The sequence below is a fragment of the Parasteatoda tepidariorum genome, chromosome 5, assembly GCF_982258835.1.
Source record: "Parasteatoda tepidariorum strain Cologne lab strain chromosome 5, Ptep-v5.0, whole genome shotgun sequence".
Lineage (NCBI taxonomy): Eukaryota > Metazoa > Arthropoda > Arachnida > Araneae > Theridiidae > Parasteatoda > Parasteatoda tepidariorum.
Window position 1 is genome coordinate 64,174,253 of NC_141759.1, and position 21,995 is coordinate 64,196,247.

The following is a 21,995-nucleotide window of genomic DNA, read 5'->3' on the forward strand; positions in this document are numbered from 1 at the left end:
TAAAAATATTCAGATCACGCTAGCACCGATAGAAAGATAGTACACAGAGATCAAAAAATTAAAAGAAGCAGACAATTTTGGAACATCTTAAAATTAGTTGTTTTATTTATTTGTTGAGATTGGTTTTTTGATTGTAAGGTGTGCACTGACCCATCACGGGAGTTGAAAATGATATAAGCCTTGTTGACGTTTTTAATAAATGTTTTACAGCTTAAATATATTTTATTGATAAACTTATTTACTTTAAAGGAATCGTGTTTGTGTTATTTATTATGGCTTTCTTGGAATGAGCAAAAAAATGCGATTTAGTAGAATTAAATGAGGAGTCAGGGTAAAGTGTCAAGGACAATAGTACTGAGTGATTTAATACGTTTTAAAAATTCAATTTGTTTAAAGAAATGTTTGTAGTGATTGAAGAGAATCGTATCGGAAATAAAGAAATAGCAGAGTAACAAAGACAACAAGAAAAAGCAGGACAACGAAGATAAGAAAAAAAGGAACAGAAAAAGGAGAAGAAACAAACAATAATTTGAACAAGACTGATTAACTTTTAGTAACAAGCCAAGTGGTCCATAAAATATTGCTGCTACTCAGCGTCTAAATATTGGTACTGGAGATATTGATACTACTCAGTGGAACACGTTGTATATTCACAAGTTAAATTTACCTGTATATAGTAGTAATTTTCGAGCGTCAGACAAAACAAGCACAGATCACAGATTCTTAAATAAAAAAGAGCCACTTATCATCTTTTCATTCACCTGATATAACAAAATTAACAGCAAGAGAATCTGAAGAATAAATTAACAGCCATGACCAAGTTGAAGAAATTTTATTAAAATTTTTTAATTTAAGTTCTGGAAAATTACGGATGAAATCTATCAAAGAGCGAAGACACCAAATGATAAAAAAAAATTCTTCTTTAAAAAGGGTCTCAGTAGTACAGGAAATATTCTCTGGGTACTCAGCCTACCATGCAAAGTGCAATGAAACACTTACATAACAGCCTTGATAATAGCCATGTATTTCATTAAAATATCCATAGGTGATTCTAGTGAATGATAGAGAATCTGTGTCGATGATTAATGTACTTTTTACTATTTTTGTAGATCTAGTTTCTTAAGACAAATCTAATGGGATCAAGGAATATCTTGATGTTTTTCAATTAGTCAGGTGCATGAAAAATCAGCTCTTTTTAATTTTTTTTTACTTCTTTTATTTCATTTTATTTTATAACCGTTGTTGAATAGTCGACCCAGTTTAGATCTTACGACTACTAATGTACAACTCCGTAGCATTGTAGAATTGAACCAATCCAGAAGACAAGACAACTCCTGGATCAGTACCCCCAGAGGTAGTTGGTACGATTTGTTATGGGAACATGGAGGACTTAGTGACTCGACATATTTTTAACGTGCACCAGTCACCATTTTCTACACGGGGAGTCTTTTGCCGATGGGGATTGAACCCACTACCCCTTGGACATGGGCCCAGTGCTCTACCTACCAGGCTATCCCTGTCCCTTCTTTTATTTTATTCAATTTTTGTGAATGTCCATTTTATTCAGAGTTTAAAAAAATTGAAATTAAATGAAAGTTTTTTTGTTTACGCCCGGCTAACTGAAAAGTACCAACTACTTTTATGAGCATGTTAAGTTTTTTGATCGATTTGGCATAAAGGTTCAGCATAGTTCAGTTCAGTTCGCCACCCACAGTCAAACCTTGTAGAAATGTTTCATAGAACTATCAAACGGATCTTAACCAATTGGAACCTGTTTGGAATCAGGTTTCTACCATTTGCTCTTTTAACTTTGAGTACTATGATACAAGAAAAAGATTATCCCCATCAAAGGTAGTGCACGAAAAAAAACATTTTTGGGATTAACAGGCTTTTATGGTCGATATATACTAATATTCTATGTTGCTTGGGAGGAAAAAAGCAAAGAAAAAAAATCAATTAATGAATAAAAAATTTAGTTCACCATTGAAGTTTGAAATGTAAACATATTAAGTTTTGTGCTTGTTAAAAAATGTGTAATATAGGAAAAGTTTTTCAAGGGGGAATGAGTTGTAAGAGTTCTAAAAATATCCAGCTAACAGAAGCATTGATAGAAAAACGGTGCACTGAGATCAACAGCCAGATCAAAGAAATATTAAAAGAAGCTGATAATTTTGGAACGAATAAGTTTCACTATTAATTCTAAATGAATTAGTTAAGAGTTGTTAATTTTTGTTGAGACTGTTTTTTTTCCTCCTATTTCAAGGTGTGTACTAACCGTAAAATGGAAAAATGAAAATTGGAAATGATATAAGCTTTGTTAATGTTTCAAATAATAATTATTATTATTTCCTTTTAATAAAATATTTCTGTTTAGCTTGAATCGGTAAATTTACAGATAAAATATACAGATGTTCTGCTATTTTACTATTTTGGTTAATATCTTTATTTATTTATTATTTTTCTTATGTAATTTGTTTTAAAATAGAAGATGAAAAAAAAGTTTACACGAGAAATTGGAATAACTTTCCCAACTTTGTTAAGCAATGACTTTGCTAATAAAATAAATGAAATAATTAATTTAAGTTATTGCGTTTGTGTATTCAATCCCTAAAACTAAAAACGGAACATAACGGAAATAATTTTTAATCTAATGATCCAATTTCTATGTGCTAAAATGTGAATAATAGTTTGCGTTCTAATAGACTATGAGCGTAAAAGTTTTCGAATTTATAACTCGAATTTTTTTCTTCTGAAAATATACCTGAATAACCAATGAGAACCTGAATAACCGCTTTTGCCGTCTTGGGTATCATTTGTTTCTTTGAATAAGAGTTAAATTATGAGAAGAAAATTTAAAATTTTGTACTCTTTTGATACTATATTTTTAATGTTTGCTCTTTTCATTATTTATCGTAATAGTGCAAATACAAACATTCTTTCACCTATTTTATAAAAATGCACTAGTCAACAGATAATTTAAAATTTGGTTGAAAGAAAAGAAATAAGGAATAACTTGTAAACAATTTTTAAATCGAAAATAATTTTTAATAGAGTCAATTCCAATTTCTTAATAGATACAGTAAAATTTTTTTCTCGGGAATAAAATAGAAAAATAAAAATTTTGAGTTTTAAATTTTCATTTTTTGAGAAACTTACTTATTTTTTCCTCTTTAAACTTTGGATTTGCAATTTAAAATTACTCAGTTTTAGAAAATGTGTGTCTTTTTTATATTAAAACATTAAGTAAAGCTCTTATTTAAAATATTAGGACAATTAAGAAGTTCCACTCTAAAAATTATCTTACTTTATACATTTTTGTTTTTTGCTTAAATTAAATTAAAAATTTAGCGAGTCAAATCCACATATTTCACACTATTTTTAAGCATTAAAAAATAAAAATGAAACATTAATTAATTCGACAATTTATTTTTCTTGAAAAAAATTTAAATATTAGAATAAAATTTCATGTGGTCCAAAATATTAGAATATTTCATAATAAACACTTAAATACATATACAAATGAAGAAAAAAATCACTTAATATTTTGCAACATCACCTTTAGCATTGATGTCTGCGTATAAACAATCTTCCAAAAAATAAAAAAATCTTTTTTTTTGTTGCTGTCTTCATTAGTCCAAGTAGACTTAATGCTCTCAAATAGCCCAGTTTTGTTTGTAGGAACAATTTCTCCTAGTTCTTTCTTTACTATTTAAAAAAAAATTAAATTTGGTAAAAATCTGGTGTATTAGTTAGCCATATAATTCTGCGGTTGCCCAATAATTCTGCGTTACTCCTGTCAGACTTTAGTTGATTTTGGTCAAGGTGCAGATAAATCTTGTTTGAAAATAAAATTGTCCTCAAACAATCATGCAGCGCTCGAGAATATCTTGATAAATCTTGATATCTGAAACAACTTTTACCTTTTCAGGTCCGTTTATGCTAATGTAACTTAACACTATCTCACTAGCTGCAAACAAACGCACATTTCAAGCTCTTTTTAATAAATTTTTGATGTAATCTCTCTATTATTATTTCATCCACCAAACTCGAACGTTTTGACTACCATAAGGCACGCAGAACATACTCTCGGCTCTAAATATAGTTTTGCAACTCCATAAAAATCTTAATTTTCACCATCTTATTCTTACAAGCTTTTGTTTTACAGTCGTAAGTGGTTTTGTTTCTGGAACACACGATTGAAACTTAAATTTGAAGATGTCTTAATGTTGTCAATTTAGAAGCATTAATTCCATCATTTTTCTTTCCATTTTTTGATGCAAATATCGTACTCTCCTAAAAGATTTTTTTTAACTAAGTTTTCAGTTGACTGTCATCTCTGGTTGACGTTTTCACAGTTTTAATTTTCCCAATATTTAGCCTCACTTCATACATCAAAATGAATTACGTGTCTGATTAGAGCAACGCAATTTTATAGTGATACCGTGGCCAGCTATTTCACCAGATCTGAACTCACTTGAAAATATATTGGGTAAAAAAAGATTGCTTGTTCCATACAAGATTGTTTATATGCAGTGTTCGAAGTTAAAGGCAATAATGTAAAATATTAAGCAACTTTTTTTTCTTAATTTATAACTAAATTGTAGTGTTTATGATGAACCATTCTAAATGTTTGGACCTAATGAAGTTTTATTCTAATATTTTGATTTTTTTCAAAAATGAATTGTCGAATTATACTATATTTTGATTTTTAATGTTTGCAAATAATACGGAATATGTAGCCTTTTAATTAAATTTAAATACTTAAAAATAAATAATAGAAAATAAGAATATTTTTAATGTCCAATTTTTTAATTATTCTAACATTTTGAATCTGAGATGCATTTTCAATATTTAGGTTAATTTCTTTCAGTTTAAAATTGATTAATGTAATTATGTTCGTAAAATTTACAATTTGTTTCTATGCAATTATGTATGTTAAGTTGTATGTTTTGTGTGACTTAATTTATAGACTAGAAAAATTGTTATCGATTCAAAATTTAATATTTTTCTGAGATATTTTTTTAAAAAAATAAAAAGACAGAAGAGAAAAGAAACAAAATAAGAGATCTTAAAAAAAAGGAGAAAAAAAAGGCGAAGAAAATATATACAAAAGGGGGGGGGGATATGTAGTCAAGTTATTTCAATTTAGTTTTCTATCAGTAACTAAATTGAATTAGTACTGATACTTAAGTACTTGTGTTATCTTTTGATGGTTTTAAACACTGAATTATATTTTGACTTCCAAATTATAGTGGCGTCACCTATTATTGTTTTGGGAAACTAATTTCTTTTTCATACTTGATCAAGCGTAGGAATTTTCCCTTAGGAGTTAAATTTGATAAAATTGATTGCATGTAATGTTTAATATGATTCGAATAACTATTTCTTAGAAATTGATTGAAATTTCCAAAAAATAGTTTTTTGAAATTTATTTATTTATTTATAGTTATTCGAAATATTGGAAAATTTATTTCCTTTGAAACCTGAAACGTTTTGATAAAATCAAAGAACACGTTTCCTTTCAAATTTTTCATTTTTTCTGTTCCCTTTCCTCTTATTATTGTGAAGGCTAAAACATTCTATAAGAAAATTAATGCTTAAAGAAGTAAGTATACTAAATGTAGTTTTATTGCAATTTGAAAGTCTGAAAAAAGCGAATCAAAATCCATTTAAATACTTAGACTATTTCTCAAAATTTTTCTTCAATTTACTTTTTAATACAAAACTGTTTTCTTGAAAAAGAAACATTAATTATTAAACATTAACATTTTTATTACATTTCTTAAATGCACTAAATTTATTATATCATAAGTATTATGATACATAGAATGTCAATGCTCAATTTAAATGTGTAAAATATCACAAAATAAATTATCGTTGTTGTTGCAATCCTTGTTAAATATTTGTTAATTGTTAAGGTTAATTTATACTATCTTTTCCCTTAGCTTTTTTATATTTTCACAATACATCACAAGTTTGTCAAATTGCCACTCCAGCCTCATATGTTACGTTGAATATTATTCAAATCGTTTGTATACAATTTTTTAACTCTTGTTAAAAGTCATCGATTTGGAAAGATGTGTACATTTCTGAGTACAGCTCTGACACGTAGCACTGTATTAAATATTGCATTCCTGTATGCGTGTTTATAAGTTTCTTTATGTAACATAAAATGGCAATAGGCTAAAATCGTCGTTTCTCATTATTGCCAATACATTCAGTCCAAAAAAAAGAAAGCATATAATGAGATTATCTGGAAATATTTGGCTGTCATCAACTCAAAATTAATAAAAGTTAAATGGAAGTTACTTGTGTAAACTACTTAATTGTCTCTTATTCAATGGTATTTTTTTATTTTTTTGATAACAGAGATATTTAATCTACGTTTCTTAAAAATATCTTCAACTATTTTTAACAATTATACAATTATATTTAACTTATTACATTATTCCAGCTCTTTTTCCATATTTTTATTTAAACTTAAAATTACAATCTATTTCGAAATTACAACTTAAAACTAAATAAGATGTACCTTTATTATATTAAAAAGAAATTCTGTGGCATCACTTTATTTTATAACATTTTGGAATAAAAAATTTAATTTACAATTATTAAAATTTAAATAGTTTACATTTAGTTTTTGATTAAGTTCCTTTTATTTTTATAATATATATTTATGAGAAAGTGTGTGTATCAACAAATACGAATGAAAAAAATTAATGGTAAAAAAGCTCTCAACTGTCAACTGGTTTTTGCCATATTGCTATTTAAATTCTTTGACCGAATTTTTTTAGCTAGTTTTCATTGTAATCAAAAATTAAATTAAAAAAAAAAGGAGTTGTGAATGAAGTTCAAATAGCTGAGAAAAATGATTTGGTTTTAATTTTATCCCAATGTCCTTTACGGAGCTCGATAGGTGATAATAGAATAAAATTTTTGGTTAAAAAGGTTTTAGGCTTGATTTTCGATTATTTTATCTGTTACTCATCAAAGCAATCATGGGGATTAGCAAGAGAGACCAATTTGAATTTAAATATCTATATTTTGTTTTGTTTTCATCGTCATTTGGTGTAAGTCTTTGAATTTTTTTTTCAAAATTAAAATTGAAAATTTTTTTTCCTGAAAAGTGTGCATAAAATCTAAAATTTATTTTTCAAAAGTTTTTGAAATTAAATGAAAAGAGAATAATTGAAATCATCAATTAAATGAGAATCATATCACAGCATTTTCAAAACATCCATCGTCCACTGTAATCACATATATTAATGTGACATATTAAAATGTTTAATTAAAATTATTTTTCTTTAATTTATAAGCTTCTTATAAGCAGTATTCTCCATGGAAAAAATTTTGAACAAAAATCAGGAGCTCGGGGAAGAATAGTTCATGCCTTGTTGCTTGAATGTGCGATCAGAATTTTATTTATATCTTTTTCTGCTACAATTTTTTTTTAAAAATCGGTTAGTCTAATTGAAGTCATCCAATAGAAAAAATACAAACTCTTATTTATATTTTAGACAGAAAGCTAATTATGCTTAATTGGTATATTATCAATGTCTCAAGTAACAGTCAATTAAAAAAGATTGACCTGTATAAAAAGAGAAATAGATAGTTCGTAATTCAAATACAATGAGAAAAATACAAGTTATATGAAATGGTATTTTGATGAAATTAATGTTTATTACGTTACATTACAACACAAATTCACAAGTCATACAAATTAAAAAATGAAAGAAAAACAAACATTTTTAAAAGTGGGTGTATTTTTGTGCATGTTTTCATGCAGCAAGTTTTAATATAATTTTATAGTAAATAATGCTGAAGAAATTCTTCCATTTGTTTTTTTTACGCTATGCTTATAAAATATTTATAGTTTTATCATTTTTGAAATTGTGTTTCGCAATAGTTTAATTTGACCGTGTAGAATAGCGTAGGAAATGTAAATTAATCCTTGGTATTCGTCGAAATGTTCTGTTCTCATTTGCTAAGATATAAATCATTTACAGTAGCAAAGAATTTAAAAACAGTGTTACCAAACTTAGCAACCTTAGCACCATTGAAAAATAATAACTCCACATGAAAATACTTGCACGGCAAGACATTTAATATAATAAGGAAATGAATTGCTTCTTGTCAGTATTGAAAAAATATATTTATGTGTTATTATGAAAAATTTTGTACATCCGTTTTTATTTTAATTAATGATAATTACCTAAATTTGAATGAATATATTTTTAATTCTAAAAGTTCTGTAGCTAGAAGTTAGTGAGTTCAAATCCCAAAAATTTTGATTAAAACGAAATGTATACATCGAGTTTACCTAAGCAATGTTGCTTTTAACTTATCTTTCAGTAATCAGATTTAGAGTTACTAATTTCCACAAATTGAATCAGCTATTAAAACAAGTCATTATTTCATGATGCATACATACGAAGCAATTTTTAAATAAAACATATTATTGTTGAAAACATTATTGCAGTTAGCTAAAAATATTATTCCAAAAGTATGCGATTGTTATTTTTTACTAAAATTAGATGTAATAAATATTTCTCAATCTTAAAGAACCATATAGCTCCTTTCCATAATGTTGCGTTTTCTAGTTTTTATACATTGCCATTAAGATAAATATTTTTAAACATAGTTTTATTAGCTATATTTCACATATGGATGTATAACGTTCTTGATTTCAATAATAATGATAAAAATGAGGATTTAACACTATTGAAAACAAACAATTTAATTGATAAGTTCTATAAACTCAACGAAGTTTGAGTGGATATTTATGAAGCTATAACTGGACATGGACTTTTCCAGCCACCAAATACTTTATCCAACTCAACAGCTGTGGCAAGAGTCAATTGGTCTTTGAAATGTCCACTAACAGCTTGGATACCAATTGGTACTCCATTATAAAATCCAGTGGGTATCTGCGAACTAGGAAAACCTAAAATACTGAATATACAAGTGTAGGCAATATTGGGGTACTTGGGAATGGTCATGAGATAATGAGGAGGTGGTTCTGGATGAGTCGGTATTAGGAGAATAGCATCTTCGCTGAAGATTTCCTGGAATTTCTTCTCCAATTCTTGGTATTTCTGTAAGCATTTGTAGTAAAAGGCATCTTTGGTCCTTCTGTCAACCATGGCGAAGTAGATGGCCGGCCACGTGTGATCGGAGAGTCGGAAGATGCTTTTGAAAAGTTCCCACCAGAGGTTGATTTTGCCGCTTTCACCGGCAAGGCAGTCTTTGAATGGGGCGACGTCCCTCTCCAGCAATTTGCATTCCCAAATTGGAAATGCGTATTCCAATTCGTCCATCTTCAAGGGAATGGGTGTTACGTCGTACGTTATTTCAAAGTGTTTCGCAGCCTAGGAAATAAAAGAAATATAAAAATTAATCTACTACATTGTTAGGTTTTTTTTCAAATTTAATTATATATTAAAATACTAAGATGGCTTAAACTTTTATGCATTTGTAAAATATTCTATTTATCTATATATTTTTTGTTTTTCCTCCCCTTTGTTCCTTTTTAACTTTAGAACTTCAGAAATGATAGATCAATAATGTCAGACTTATTTCAGAAAATATTTTTTACAATTTAGTAATTCAAAATAGTTAATACTAAATATAAATACAACCACACAATTTAGTCGAACATAACTACTTTTAAATAAAATTCTTTACTTTGAAAGATATACCCCTCATATATAACAGCCTTTTTAGCTATCTCTCTTACGTAATTTTTTAGGCATTGAAGGAATTTAAATGCATTAAAATATCCAACGAACTTTAATTTATAGTTAACTAAAATAATCATAGCAAAGAAAGTTACATCTCAAATGCAAAAAAATCTTTCCAAATTGTTTTTCGGAAAATAGATTTGTGTCTAAATCGATCTATTAAATACTCCTTGTCGACTACACTGTTTAAATATACATTGTCGATTACACTGTAAAAAAAAAATCCTTATTAAATTACGCTAAGAAGTATCGGTGACGGTACTCCTTACTGTAAAATCCATTTTTACCTGAACATGTTACGAGACAAAAAATTTGATATACCGTAATTTTTACAGCAATAATTACAGTAAAACCACTAAATCATTCTAATTATATAGATACAACAATAAAAATTACTGTAAAAATTGATTTTGAGGATGATGAACTCAAAGTGCGGGTTACTTAATATTGTGAGTTGATCCGAAATTTTCTACTATGTAACAATTAGTGTTATAATAAAGTAAATGAAATACATCTAATAAGTTTGGCTTTATATTGATAAATAATACAAACCATTCGAACTTTCTCTGCTATAGAAGGAATAGAAGAATTTAGTATGCCAGGTATGTTTTCCATGTAGTAAATTTTCAGGTTGCTGAAGTTCACCTAAAATTTTTTAAAATAAATTAATGCGTTATAAAACAATACAAAAGAATATATTTGCTCCTAACTTATTCTTTCAAATGACGAAAAACTATTTGCGTTCTTAATAAATTATTTTAGGAAAAAGAAACATAACCAGAAATAAAAACATCCAATTCTTATAAATATTTATTGCACTAATAATTCAATTTATTAAAAATGCTAAAAATAAAATATTTTTGAATCAAAATGTTATGGTTTACTAAAGTATACAATAACTAAAATTTCACATTTTTGCTAGGATAGCGACAAAACTAAACTTGCATAAGCAAAGAATGAAATAATGAAATTTTGAATGAATAATATATAGAATATTATTTGCATACAAGTGTGAAATGAGCTAAGTAAAATAAAATGATTTTAAAATAAGATTATTATAGACTAGGCCAGAAATAACGAAACCCGAAATCATTCAGTGTGCTAGTTTAAGTATAGTGTTCATATGTTGAGTGTACCACTTGCTATACGAATGAGTATTCTTAAAAATAATCTATGAACCACTTCTTTGATTTCAAACTATAAAATTACATAGCGCAACTATATCTACTGTAAATTTATTACCTTGATTTAAATGGCTATCGAAAAAAACAGTATAATGAAAAAAGCTTTAATATTGAGTGAAGGTAAAAAATGCTTAATGGGATGCCATTATGGTAAGCAATAAAAAAAATTTAGGCATTTAATTTCAGATGGATTTAAGTTTTACTGTATGAAGAATTAGAAGCATAAATAAAATTCAAAATACATTATAAATTGCCTTTGTTTTGTTCGCTTATACTTCCTAATCTCTTCCATATAAATTAAAAAATATTTTTCTTCCAAAATACATTCATTAAACACATACCATCTAAAACTTCATGTATTTACAGGAGTGATACTGTTTGAAAATTACTTTGATTTATTATTACTTTCCAAGATGTCTGAACCAGGAATAATTTAATTTATCTGGATTTTCATGACAGAAATAGAAATGCTAAATGTTCCACATATAGTGATTTTTGTACTTTATTTGTGTAAAAATAATAGTTTCGGAATTTAAAGAGAACGAATATTTATGAAAATTTAATAATGTAAATAAAGTAATAGTCCATGGTTTTAGTTTATATTTTTGGACAACTCATCTCTGTTGAGAAGAAATAATTGACTGAGCATGCTTGGATAATAAATTTCTAAAAAATTGAGGGTTTACTTATGCTGCCAAGTTCCAAGACAATGCATTGATTGCCTCATATAAGAAGACGAGGTTTCCACTGTCTTAAAACAAAATTCCTAGTGATTCAAAAAAACTCATAGTGAAAATGGCTAAGAAATAATGTTTGGTTTTCTAGTTTCATTGCTTACCCAGACAAAAAACATAGTTACCAGGTTGGTAGCAGCCAAGCTGTGACATGCGAGTAACTATGGATGGTGTTTTCAATATAAATGTAAATAATAACAATCTCGAGCTCAATACCTGCTCTAGTTCCGGTTAGAAAGTTGGCAACTGCTTACTACAGCTTATTCTATGAAGTGATATTTTCAAACGGATAATTTTGTTTTCAATAAAAGAAGTAAATTAGATAATTTCTGAGCTCAAATATGCCGTATTTCATAAGATATTAATGTTATTAAGTAATTCTGGTGAGTTTGAAGTGAAAATTTGCTTCAGTTATTAATAGATATATTGTTAAAAAAGGTGACATGGTTGCTAGATTTTGAATAACTCGCTTTTTTGGCAGCCCTGATTTGGCCTCTTTTCATTTGCGTGTACTGTTTGTTCTTATTGCAAGCTGTGCACCATATTACGTTAGTGTTAGCATCTTCAGCATTGCAAACACAAGTAATAAGTAATCAAATATCACGTTTGCAAGAATCTCAAAACTCAATGATCACGTTGTGAGCTAAATAGCTTTAAAATACACCGGAAACAGTAACCCGGAAGTATAGGCGGTATAGAGCTTGCAGCGTTCCCTAGAGTAGTGTAGTATTATTCTTAATCGATAATGAATCGATTAAGTAAGATGATTATAAATTATTTATTATATGTTGGATGGCAACAGTCTGGATGAAAAATAGAACATCTACGGTGAATAAATATTTGCTAACCTTCCTTCTGAACAAGTCTATCTTGTATTAAAGCGATAAAACAACACTTCAGTAGAAAACACCATCCATTGAATATTAAGTATATACTGACATTAGGTATAAATGTTTAGATGGAGGGTGGTCGTAATGGCTCTTCGGTGTATAAAGCAGATTCAGGAAAAGTAAAGGTTGCAATATTCAAAACAAGACTAACCGACTTACTTTTTTATCCCACTGAACTCTTTTATCGTAGCCAGACAGTACTCGCGTAAGCAGAGGGAGATCTTGTGCATATCTGCACATAGGACCAGTGCTTACAAAATCATCAACTTTAGCGTCTTCCTCTGGATCATCAGGAAAACTTCCATAGTTAGAAATAACAGCTGAAAAGAAACAGATAAAATACTGTGAGAGATACTGTATTTAAAGTTATTGGCAAAATAACATGTTATTTCTCAATTTGAAAACAACCAATCGTTTTATACTTGATAATATATGCTTACCAAAATTGGCATGGCTATATGATATTTTACCATCCTCCGAACATTAATTGAAGGCTATTTTAAATGATGGTTCAATTCGACTTATTTTATTTTATAACCGTCGTTGAACAGCCAACCTATTTTTTTGGGATTACGATTACTGATAACAAGCTTAAGCCCGTCCCGCCCCCGTAAGGGGGCATCCGGGGGCACTCCGAAAGTTCGAAGTGAGCGTAACAGTTCAATTACATGCGCAAACATATTCAAAATTTTCAAATTAGAGTTTTAACAAATAGGTGGAATATTAAATATGAAATCCAGAAAACGGTGCTACTTAGAAATAAACTAAGGAAACTAACATTACAAAGAAAATAAACAGTAACAATTAGAAGAGATATTGATGTCGCATCTTCAGTAGGGGTGCAAAGTTAATAAAAGGAAACAATTTCACATGAAAAATATAGGATGTTTGTAACTCAGAATATAATTATGGCTGGCACAACAGTACTAAAGTTATCAAATTCCAGTAATTATTATTGTTATTTTTTTTAAACAGAAAGGACATATATATACCATATATAAAAACTCTAGGAACACAAGTGATTAAAATTTTCAAAATGAGGAATCACATAGGGGCAGAGATTGACAAAGCATGAGACTAAAGCTCCAAAAAAAAACATTTTAAGAGAAAATTCAAGTAATAATCAAACCATAACAGGTAAATTAATAAGCCGTGATTTAGGTGTATTTTTCCTAACAAGAGGCAGCAAAAGGCCATCAGGATTCAGGGAGGTGCCTTGTTACTAAACAATTTTCTTATTATTTCCTCAATTTCTTTTTTTATTTTAGGGTTTGACAAATGCTGCTTTATAAACTCGTAGGTGGTTCTTGAATGAAAAAATTTCTCTCTAATGTGCTTAAAATTTGTACACTGGATTAAAATATGTTCCCAATCCTCAACAAGCTGACAGGTACTGCACAGCTGAGTTCCCCCAAAAAACCTGGCTTGATGTTGTCCATGACAGCCGTGATTAGTTAGGAATTGATTTAAAAAGAAATTCCCCATGATTTTCCTCATTTGAACTTTCGGGAGGAGCTCGAATGTGTGCCTTCCCTTTGTGAAGCTGTCACTCCATCTCTCCTGCCATTCAATCAATTTTTCGCGTTCCAAAGTTTTTCTTGCAGTCCGCCTGCTAGGATCTTCAAACAGGTCGACCGTTGATCTCTCACAGGCTAATTTGGCTAACATATCAGCTTCTTCGTTGCCCTTATGGCATGCATGTGCTTTTATCCAATGTAAAGCGATATTGTTTGTGAATTCTTGTTTTATTAAGTGGACTAAATACTCTTTAGAGTTGCTGCTTTCCAAAGCTTGCAGGCTAGACAGGGAATCCGTATAAATTGAGATATTGTCTGTAATTCTTTGTTCTTTAATCCAACGAATCGACTGGAGAATGGCCCATAATTCAGCCTTAAACACGGAAACGTGATCAGAGATGCGAAAGGTTTTTCTTTCAACAGGTTCTCCCTCCAGATAGGCCACGAAAGCGCATCCTGTCTTAAATTCATTGTTAACTAAAATTTTTGATCCATCTGTAAATAACTCTAGTCCTTTTTTAGTAGGTAAATGCAGTTGATATTTAAGTAAAATTTCTTCAGCCGGATGATAAATATAAGGTGTAGGTATTGGTTTATAGATTATATGTTCTTCTTCATGTTGAAAAATATTATTAAGTTGAGCTTCTATGTTTACTGCCATATCCAGAGGAATTGTTCCAGCAAGTACTTGGAGAGAGTCAGTAGATGCAGTCTTGTATGCCTTAGTGATAGATAGTAAAGAAGTTCTTTCCATTTTTTTCAATCTATTGATGATTCTTACCTGTTGGGAAAACCAAATTTCTGCTCCATATAAGATAAGTTTCTGAGTGCTGTTTAGGTAGATGAGTTTCCGAACATCAGGGCCAATCCCCCAGTCGACCCCAGAGATTCTATTTAGTTTAGCTTGAAATTTAGTAACTTTGCTATAGATAAAGTCAAGGTGAGGCAACCAGGAAAGCTGATAATGCAATCTAAATCCCAAATAATCTATGGTTTCCCTCGTTGCAATGTTAGCCCCACAGAGGTTTGGATTACGATTACTGATATTCAACTACGTAGCCTTGTAATTTTGAACCCAATCTAGAAGACAACGGAACTTCTGGATCAAGTATTGGGAGAAATTTGCCTTCGTGGAGGACTTTTTGATGGAACTAACTCGCATTTGCGTTACACGAAGAGGAAAACGACGAGAAACTCTTACGGATAACTTGACGGCAAAAGAACTCTAACCCATGATCCGTCTACCATTGGGGATATTTTGCGTCAGCTCTGTGGTCGGCGCGAGCTGGATGCGGAATTGTTACTGACCAGCCCTCACAGGTATTCGAACCTGGTTCACCTGATTGGAAGGCGAAAGCTCTATCCCCTGAGCCACCATGGCTCAATTCAAGTTATTAACAAAAAATTTATGAGCTTCCATTTTTCTACTGAAAAAAGCAGAGAGAGCAATTCAAATCAGAGGAGATCAGAAAAACGATGACAACATTAGACTTAAAAGCTTTGTATCGCGAAGATTACAAAAATGGAGTCAGGTACGATTTACATCTTTTTCAACTGATCACTTGCTTGTCTATAACAGCATGGATGTGTTTATTGTTTCCATTGGCAAACTGGAATGTTCCAAACGACTGATAGTTGGCTGAATGTCGAATGAATTCATACTTCTAACTAAAGAGAACTTTAAGTATAGAATATAAGTATCAACAAAATGCGATCAGAAAGCGCTAATTTATTTCTTCAAATTTTTCATTCAGAAAAAAATGTTTTGTTGATAATGGTAAAAGTGATGAAGATGTATGTATGTTAGCATTCTATAAGGATTTTTTTTACGCTCACTGAAATCTTGAAGTTTTCTTACTAAGTTTTTCATATAATGCTACATATTGTGAAGAGCCACACATTGGGTATTAGAAGGCTTCAACCAATGTTAGCTTGTGCTACCAATCTCTTAAAGATCCAAAATTATTCTTTATATTACTTAATACAGGTTTCCTTCCACAGATTGAGCTTTTGATTTGTTAAGATAAAATTTAAACTTAATTATTTCGCTCGAATACCATTTCAACTTCTACCCTAAACTTTTTTCTTACATTCTTATTTTTTGGCTGTTGTAAAAACACACTAAATATTTTTCACCAGAGAGATTATTTAGCACTAAGGTAAATCGTTAATTAATAAGATTTTTTTTGAAATTTCAAATACATGATTTGGAGTTATTGGTTTGGTTACGTAAGTTGACAGGACACAGTTCTACATAAAATTTATTATTAAAATGAAAGTTATTAGAATGTAAATACAGCTTATTTACCTTTAATTGTTAAATGGTTACTAAGTTGGTTTAACGTAATATGTTGCATAATAGGATCACATTACACGATTGCTTAATACTATTGTATTATAACCAATTGTATAATAACCAGGAAGCATTGCTTTTCATCTTAAGCCTTTATATTTGAACAATAATCAAAAGAGAGCCGCAATCAAACTAGGGAATAATATTCAGAAGAAAAGATAAAGATGTGGTTAGACTATACTTAGGCACTTGAATAATACCAAATTCGTCACCAGGATGAACAATGTTGTTTTATTTATGGAAACACGCACAGAAATCCTTAAATTATGTATTTCAATGTTTCTTTCCTTCTTTTTTTTGAGAGTGCATATTACATTGCCTTTCCATTTTTGTAATTTATTTATTTTATTTTGATATGAAATGTGTTTGATTCGGATTATTGTTTTTATGTTCACTATGTTTTTTCTGGCGTCATTTCATTTGGCAATACGTGATATGTAAACCCAACTAGAGGCAAAAAATTGCAAATTTTTGCTAAAGAGGCAGCTCTAACTATGCTTTTTCCTAGGATCACAGATATCAAGATAGGATCACAGATAATATTTATCACCATTAACTAGAAGATAAATAAATGATTTAAAGGCAAATTGCATAACTTTTTATGTTGATGACAGTCAAAGTAATTCAGATAGTCATTATTTAATGATGATCATGTCAAATGATTTAGACATACATCATATCTTTTCAACGCTTTTCATTGGCTGACGTAGCACTTCCGAGATGTATTTTGTTGGAGATAAGCATATTCTTTTTAATAATGCAGAAATAAAAATACATATCAATAACTTATCGACTTCTTTCATGTTTCATGACAGAAAAAGGGTTAAGTGTCTTTTGTAAACTGGGAGATGCTAAATATAATTTTGTGTATAGTGACGTAAAACTAAATATAAATGAATAAATAGTAATAAAATTTTAAATAATTTTATTTTGTTTAAAAGTGTCTTATTGATGTCCAGGCGAAAAAGTTCAAAAACATATAAAAATATACATTTTGTAAAAATCTATTTTGTTGATGAATACATTTGATTTTTTGCACTGTCTCATCAACCTCAGGGCATTAATAAATCTGATTTATAAATATTGAAGTAAGATATTTCCCGCTGATGAGTTTCATGAAGATAGTTGGCACGCGTACAAAAGGATTAATTTTTTAAATTGTCCTAGCTACCAACTTGTGTAAGTAATTAGCAATGAGAGTCTTTCTGCTAAAAATCGTATTTCTAATTTTTGCTGATATGTAATTGCTTTTGACATGTTTTTCACAGTGCTCTTTTTGCGTCTAATGTCATCTCAGTGGTTTAGTTTGCAGCTGGTTACGTCTAAATGACAGTTGATGTGTTGGTGCACCCATTAACAGGTAATAATTTACTAAATTTGTACAAGACTTGCTTTCAACTGGTAATGTCAAAACTACCTGGCACGATATTTAACGGACTGGTGGATCCATTAAGTAATTTTCAAACATTTTTGCTTGATTTGTTTCCTACTAATGATGTCAAAACTAGTTGACATTTGACGGACCGAGTAATAATTTTTTGCCAACTATCTTTTGCCAACTATCCTTTTGCCAATTACCTTAACGAGTAATAATTTTTTTGAAAATTTGTTCCTTACTTAATTCCAGCTGGTAATGCTAAAACCAGCAGACAGGACCTTTAACGGAATGTCAGATGCATTAATATGAAATGCTGCTTAAAATTTATACTAGGCCAGTTACCAATAGGTGATACGACTTTTGAAGGTCCTGTAGACCTATTATAGTGTAATATACAGAAGGCTTAAGAAAATTTAAAACTGTCGCCCTAAAATAGGATAACCACGCATTTGATGAGATAGAAAAGTAACAATTGTTTGAAAAATAATGAGTGGACTACATATAAAATTAGGCAGGATAGTTAAAGGAGGAAAAATTTGTTGTAATACTCTATTTAAATTTATGGTAAATACTCCAAGAATGAAGTAAGTTATTACTTAACAAAAAGGCTTAATACCTTTGTAAAGTATTCAGAGAGTAATCTGACATGCTTTTTTCTTACAGTTTGATATCTTTTTGATAGCATTGGTCTTAAGTTTCGATATTATGATATAATCATAAACCAATTTTTATAGTTTACTATAACGAATTATAAATTATCGAATTTATATTTTACATCGGGATTCATTTTTTTTTAAAATTAAAGGAATTTAAAAAAGAAGATACTTGCAACATGAATTTGTTCTGAGAAATACTAACTCACTTTTAGATGGTTTGTGCCCGTAAATTCCACAGAAAGAAGCTGGGATTCGTATGCTGCCAGCGATATCATTACCAATGCCAATCACAGCTGAGGCAGCAGAAATTATGGATCCTTCACCACCTGAAAGGAAAGCATTAAAGATAATCATAATTTTTTAGATTTGTATCATATTTTAATATAAAGGATATGAAGTTTTTCGATTTTTAAATGCAACTGAAGATTATATGTAATTTAACCTGTAAATTTACTGTCTCTTGATTTTAAAAAAAAGAAGGCAAGAAGTTTTCAATGTACTTTGGAGCAAAGGGAAAAAAAAGCAGTACTCGCGTTCTTATATACAATTACAGTTCACTGTAAAGGAATACAAATACCATAGTAGAGTTTTATTTTAGATTAATTCTCTTACTTCAGGATATTTGTAAAGAAGAGCTTTTGAACAGACTTGCTGAATGTTCTTTTTTTGTACATCAAACTGAATAATCATCAGTATTATTTACAAAAGAGGGAAAATAATAATAGTAATAATAATAATAATAATAACAATAATAGTAATAGAGCGCTCTTCTTTGATCGAGGTGTCCAGGTCGAAATCCCAGATGGAAGTAGTCAATACGTATACTATTTCCTGCTTGCATTGAGTACAGAGATTTTTGTGGGTTTCCTCTGTAAAATGCCTCAAAAAATCTTCCAAGTAAGCTAATTGAGCCAGAGTTTCCCTTATCTTCTGAGCTTGATTTAAAATTACAATGAAAATGAGTTAGTTGAGCATGGATATAGCTACAATTTGGGCATGAACAGGCTGTTAAACGTCGGTGATAAGTTAAAGAATTTCCTTTATGAAATGTTTTGTTTTAAAATGTATTTTTTTTCGGAATGCAATTTTCAAAATTTTTGTTTTTAAAAGTTTATTTCCAATTAATCTATATTAAATCTTCGTTGCAGTCTGTAGTTGTATCATGTAAACAAAGATTTATTACAAATTATTAAAAGACAAGTAATTAAATGATTAAACTGTTCCGGAAAAATAAGTACCATATTAAAATCACTCGTTGAAAAAGAAGTTTAAATAATGTGGCTGTAATCACATGTAGCTGATGAATGCTCTAAGTTTTCATGCAATCCATTTTGAGAAATGTAAAAATCATATTTCTTTGAAGAAATATTTATTTATGAAAAAAGAGTTTATAGGCAGTTTTAGAGGAAAATGGTAAAACGTCTTATAGCCGTGCATGCGTATCATCTCGAAATATCACGTTTTTCACGCATGATAATGTAATATTACTAACCTAATTTAATGCAACCGCCAACCGTGACATTATATTTAAGATGTCATGTTTTAAAAAAAATTGCGCTTGTAATCAGCTACGATGAAGCGGATTACTACTGCAATCTAAGAAAAATTTCTTTTCATTAGAAAGAAATGTAATCCAAAAAAAAAAATCAGGTTTTATAACTTGGTGATATATTTTTTTATTTAAATTTCAGCGAATTATTTATTATATTTATGAAAATTATACATAAATAATTTTGTTGAAAAATTTGCTAAAATTTCAATTATTCCAAAGATTATGGCAATTATTGTAGAAGTAAAAGTTTAAAGTTTTCTTTTATAAACCATGTCTACTTAATTTAGATCTAAGGAATCATATTTGAATTTATTTGAATTGTAACAATGATGATATTCTTTCGAGATTTTATAAAGGATGTAATTTTTAAATTTTTTAAAATAATTGACAAATGAGAAGCTTTTAATTAGAACCATTTTATCAATGCACTGGCTGATCATAATTTATTATAATTTTGTATACTTTGTATACTATTTTTGTATACTATTATAAAAATTATAATTTTGTATACTCAAGTTTCAATTTACAAAATCTTGATATAAAGACTCAAATGACTGTAGTTTGACAAGGATTCAATCAACATATATTAAGTTCAGCGATCACAGAAATCCATAAGCAGCGAAAGAGATTGTTATACGCTGAATACCTATGAATATGAATACGCGTGAAACGGAATAAAAATATATCGTTAAGTAATAAAATAAATAATTTATAGGTAAATAATTTATTTTATTAATTTTGTTTCGATTTAAAAAATTCGAATCATGATGTTAAAATTGCAAGTTCAAATTCTTGTGAGGTGCAGGAAATTTGGACCCACTACGAATAGAGAGAGCCCCCCTACTCTTGAGATACTTCCGCGTCCACTGTCAAGAATTGTGTATTAGGCATTATTTCATTTGATCATTTTTCATTAAGTTTATTTTAAGTTACAAACACAGAGTTTATAAATGCGGTTGTTTATAAATGCGGTTATTTATAAAACAAGCGTTCAAATTTATGCCCGATTCTTTACAGTAAGTAAAACTTTGAAAATTCAACCTACGCACAAAAAGAGAGAAAAAAAATTAAAACTCAAATCAGTTTTAGGCAGTAATTAGTTTTAGAAAATGTTTTTTGTAAATCGATGTTAATCCCGAAAATATTTAAACATAACAATGAAGATAATGGCACTTTAATGGTTTAAACTATTAAAACATTTTACATCAGGAAAGAATATATAATTTACAATACCAGAGCTTCCTCCCACAGTTCGTGTGTTATCGTATGGATTTTTGGGTATTCCAAAGTTTAGATTAGCACTCTCCCACCACATACAAGTTTCGGGAACGCTTGTGACAGTCACAGGAATCGCTCCAGCTTTTCTATATTCAGCAGCAGCAACGGAATCTTTCTCAGCTATATGATTCCTAGCTTTAACCATTCCACATGTTTGGGCCATGTCTGCAATGAAATAATGGAGAAATGTACTTATCACGCATTTAAATCTAGTTAGGTTCATTAGTTATAATCTCAAAATTTTTTTATTTCATGATGTAAAACAAAGAAACCGGTAGCTAAAATGTAATTTACTATCACTTCAACAGTAATAACGTAACACAAAATTTATATTATGCAAAGAAAGATACAAATCAACTACCAAGTTCAACAAGGTAAAAAATCGTCGGCAATTTTTGGTTAACAACCCTCCTTAGCCCTTTGCAGGATAGAAAAATTTGAACCAGCATCTTTTAGCTTTTTCGAGTCAACTTAATTGAATCTGCTGCCTCCACGTTACAAGGCAGTGGTTCCTCATTTTTTTCGGCTTTTTTCCTTCAATGATTGAGCATGTTTTTGCGGGCTTAACTTAACTGAGACTTAATAAATAAATAAATAAATAAGTGAAAATATTTAATGATTGAAATTTTGTTAATAATTTTTGAAATATTTAATGTATCAATAAAGAGCCGTGATGACTCAGGGGATCCAGCATTCGCCTCTCAATTAGGTGA

General features: G+C 29.4%; 1 protein-coding gene across 5 annotated transcripts in view; it reads right to left on the bottom strand.

The window, feature by feature from the left end:
- Nucleotides 1–7,660: 7,660 nt before the first annotated feature.
- LOC107438937 (fatty-acid amide hydrolase 2) overlaps nt 7,661–21,995 on the bottom strand; it is a 75,438-nt gene continuing 61,103 nt past the window's right edge. For all 5 annotated transcript variants that reach the window (XM_087164109.1, XM_043053438.3, XM_043053437.3 and 2 more), the window contains exons 4-8: nt 21,238–21,447; nt 18,659–18,778; nt 12,708–12,868; nt 10,293–10,385; nt 7,661–9,368 (exon numbers count right to left, since the gene is read on the bottom strand). In XM_087164109.1, coding sequence (XP_087020235.1) covers nt 8,781–9,368; nt 10,293–10,385; nt 12,708–12,868; nt 18,659–18,778; nt 21,238–21,447 — 1,172 coding nt within the window. In that variant the 3' untranslated portion in view covers nt 7,661–8,780. The remainder of the gene's footprint in view (nt 9,369–10,292; nt 10,386–12,707; nt 12,869–18,658; nt 18,779–21,237; nt 21,448–21,995) is intronic.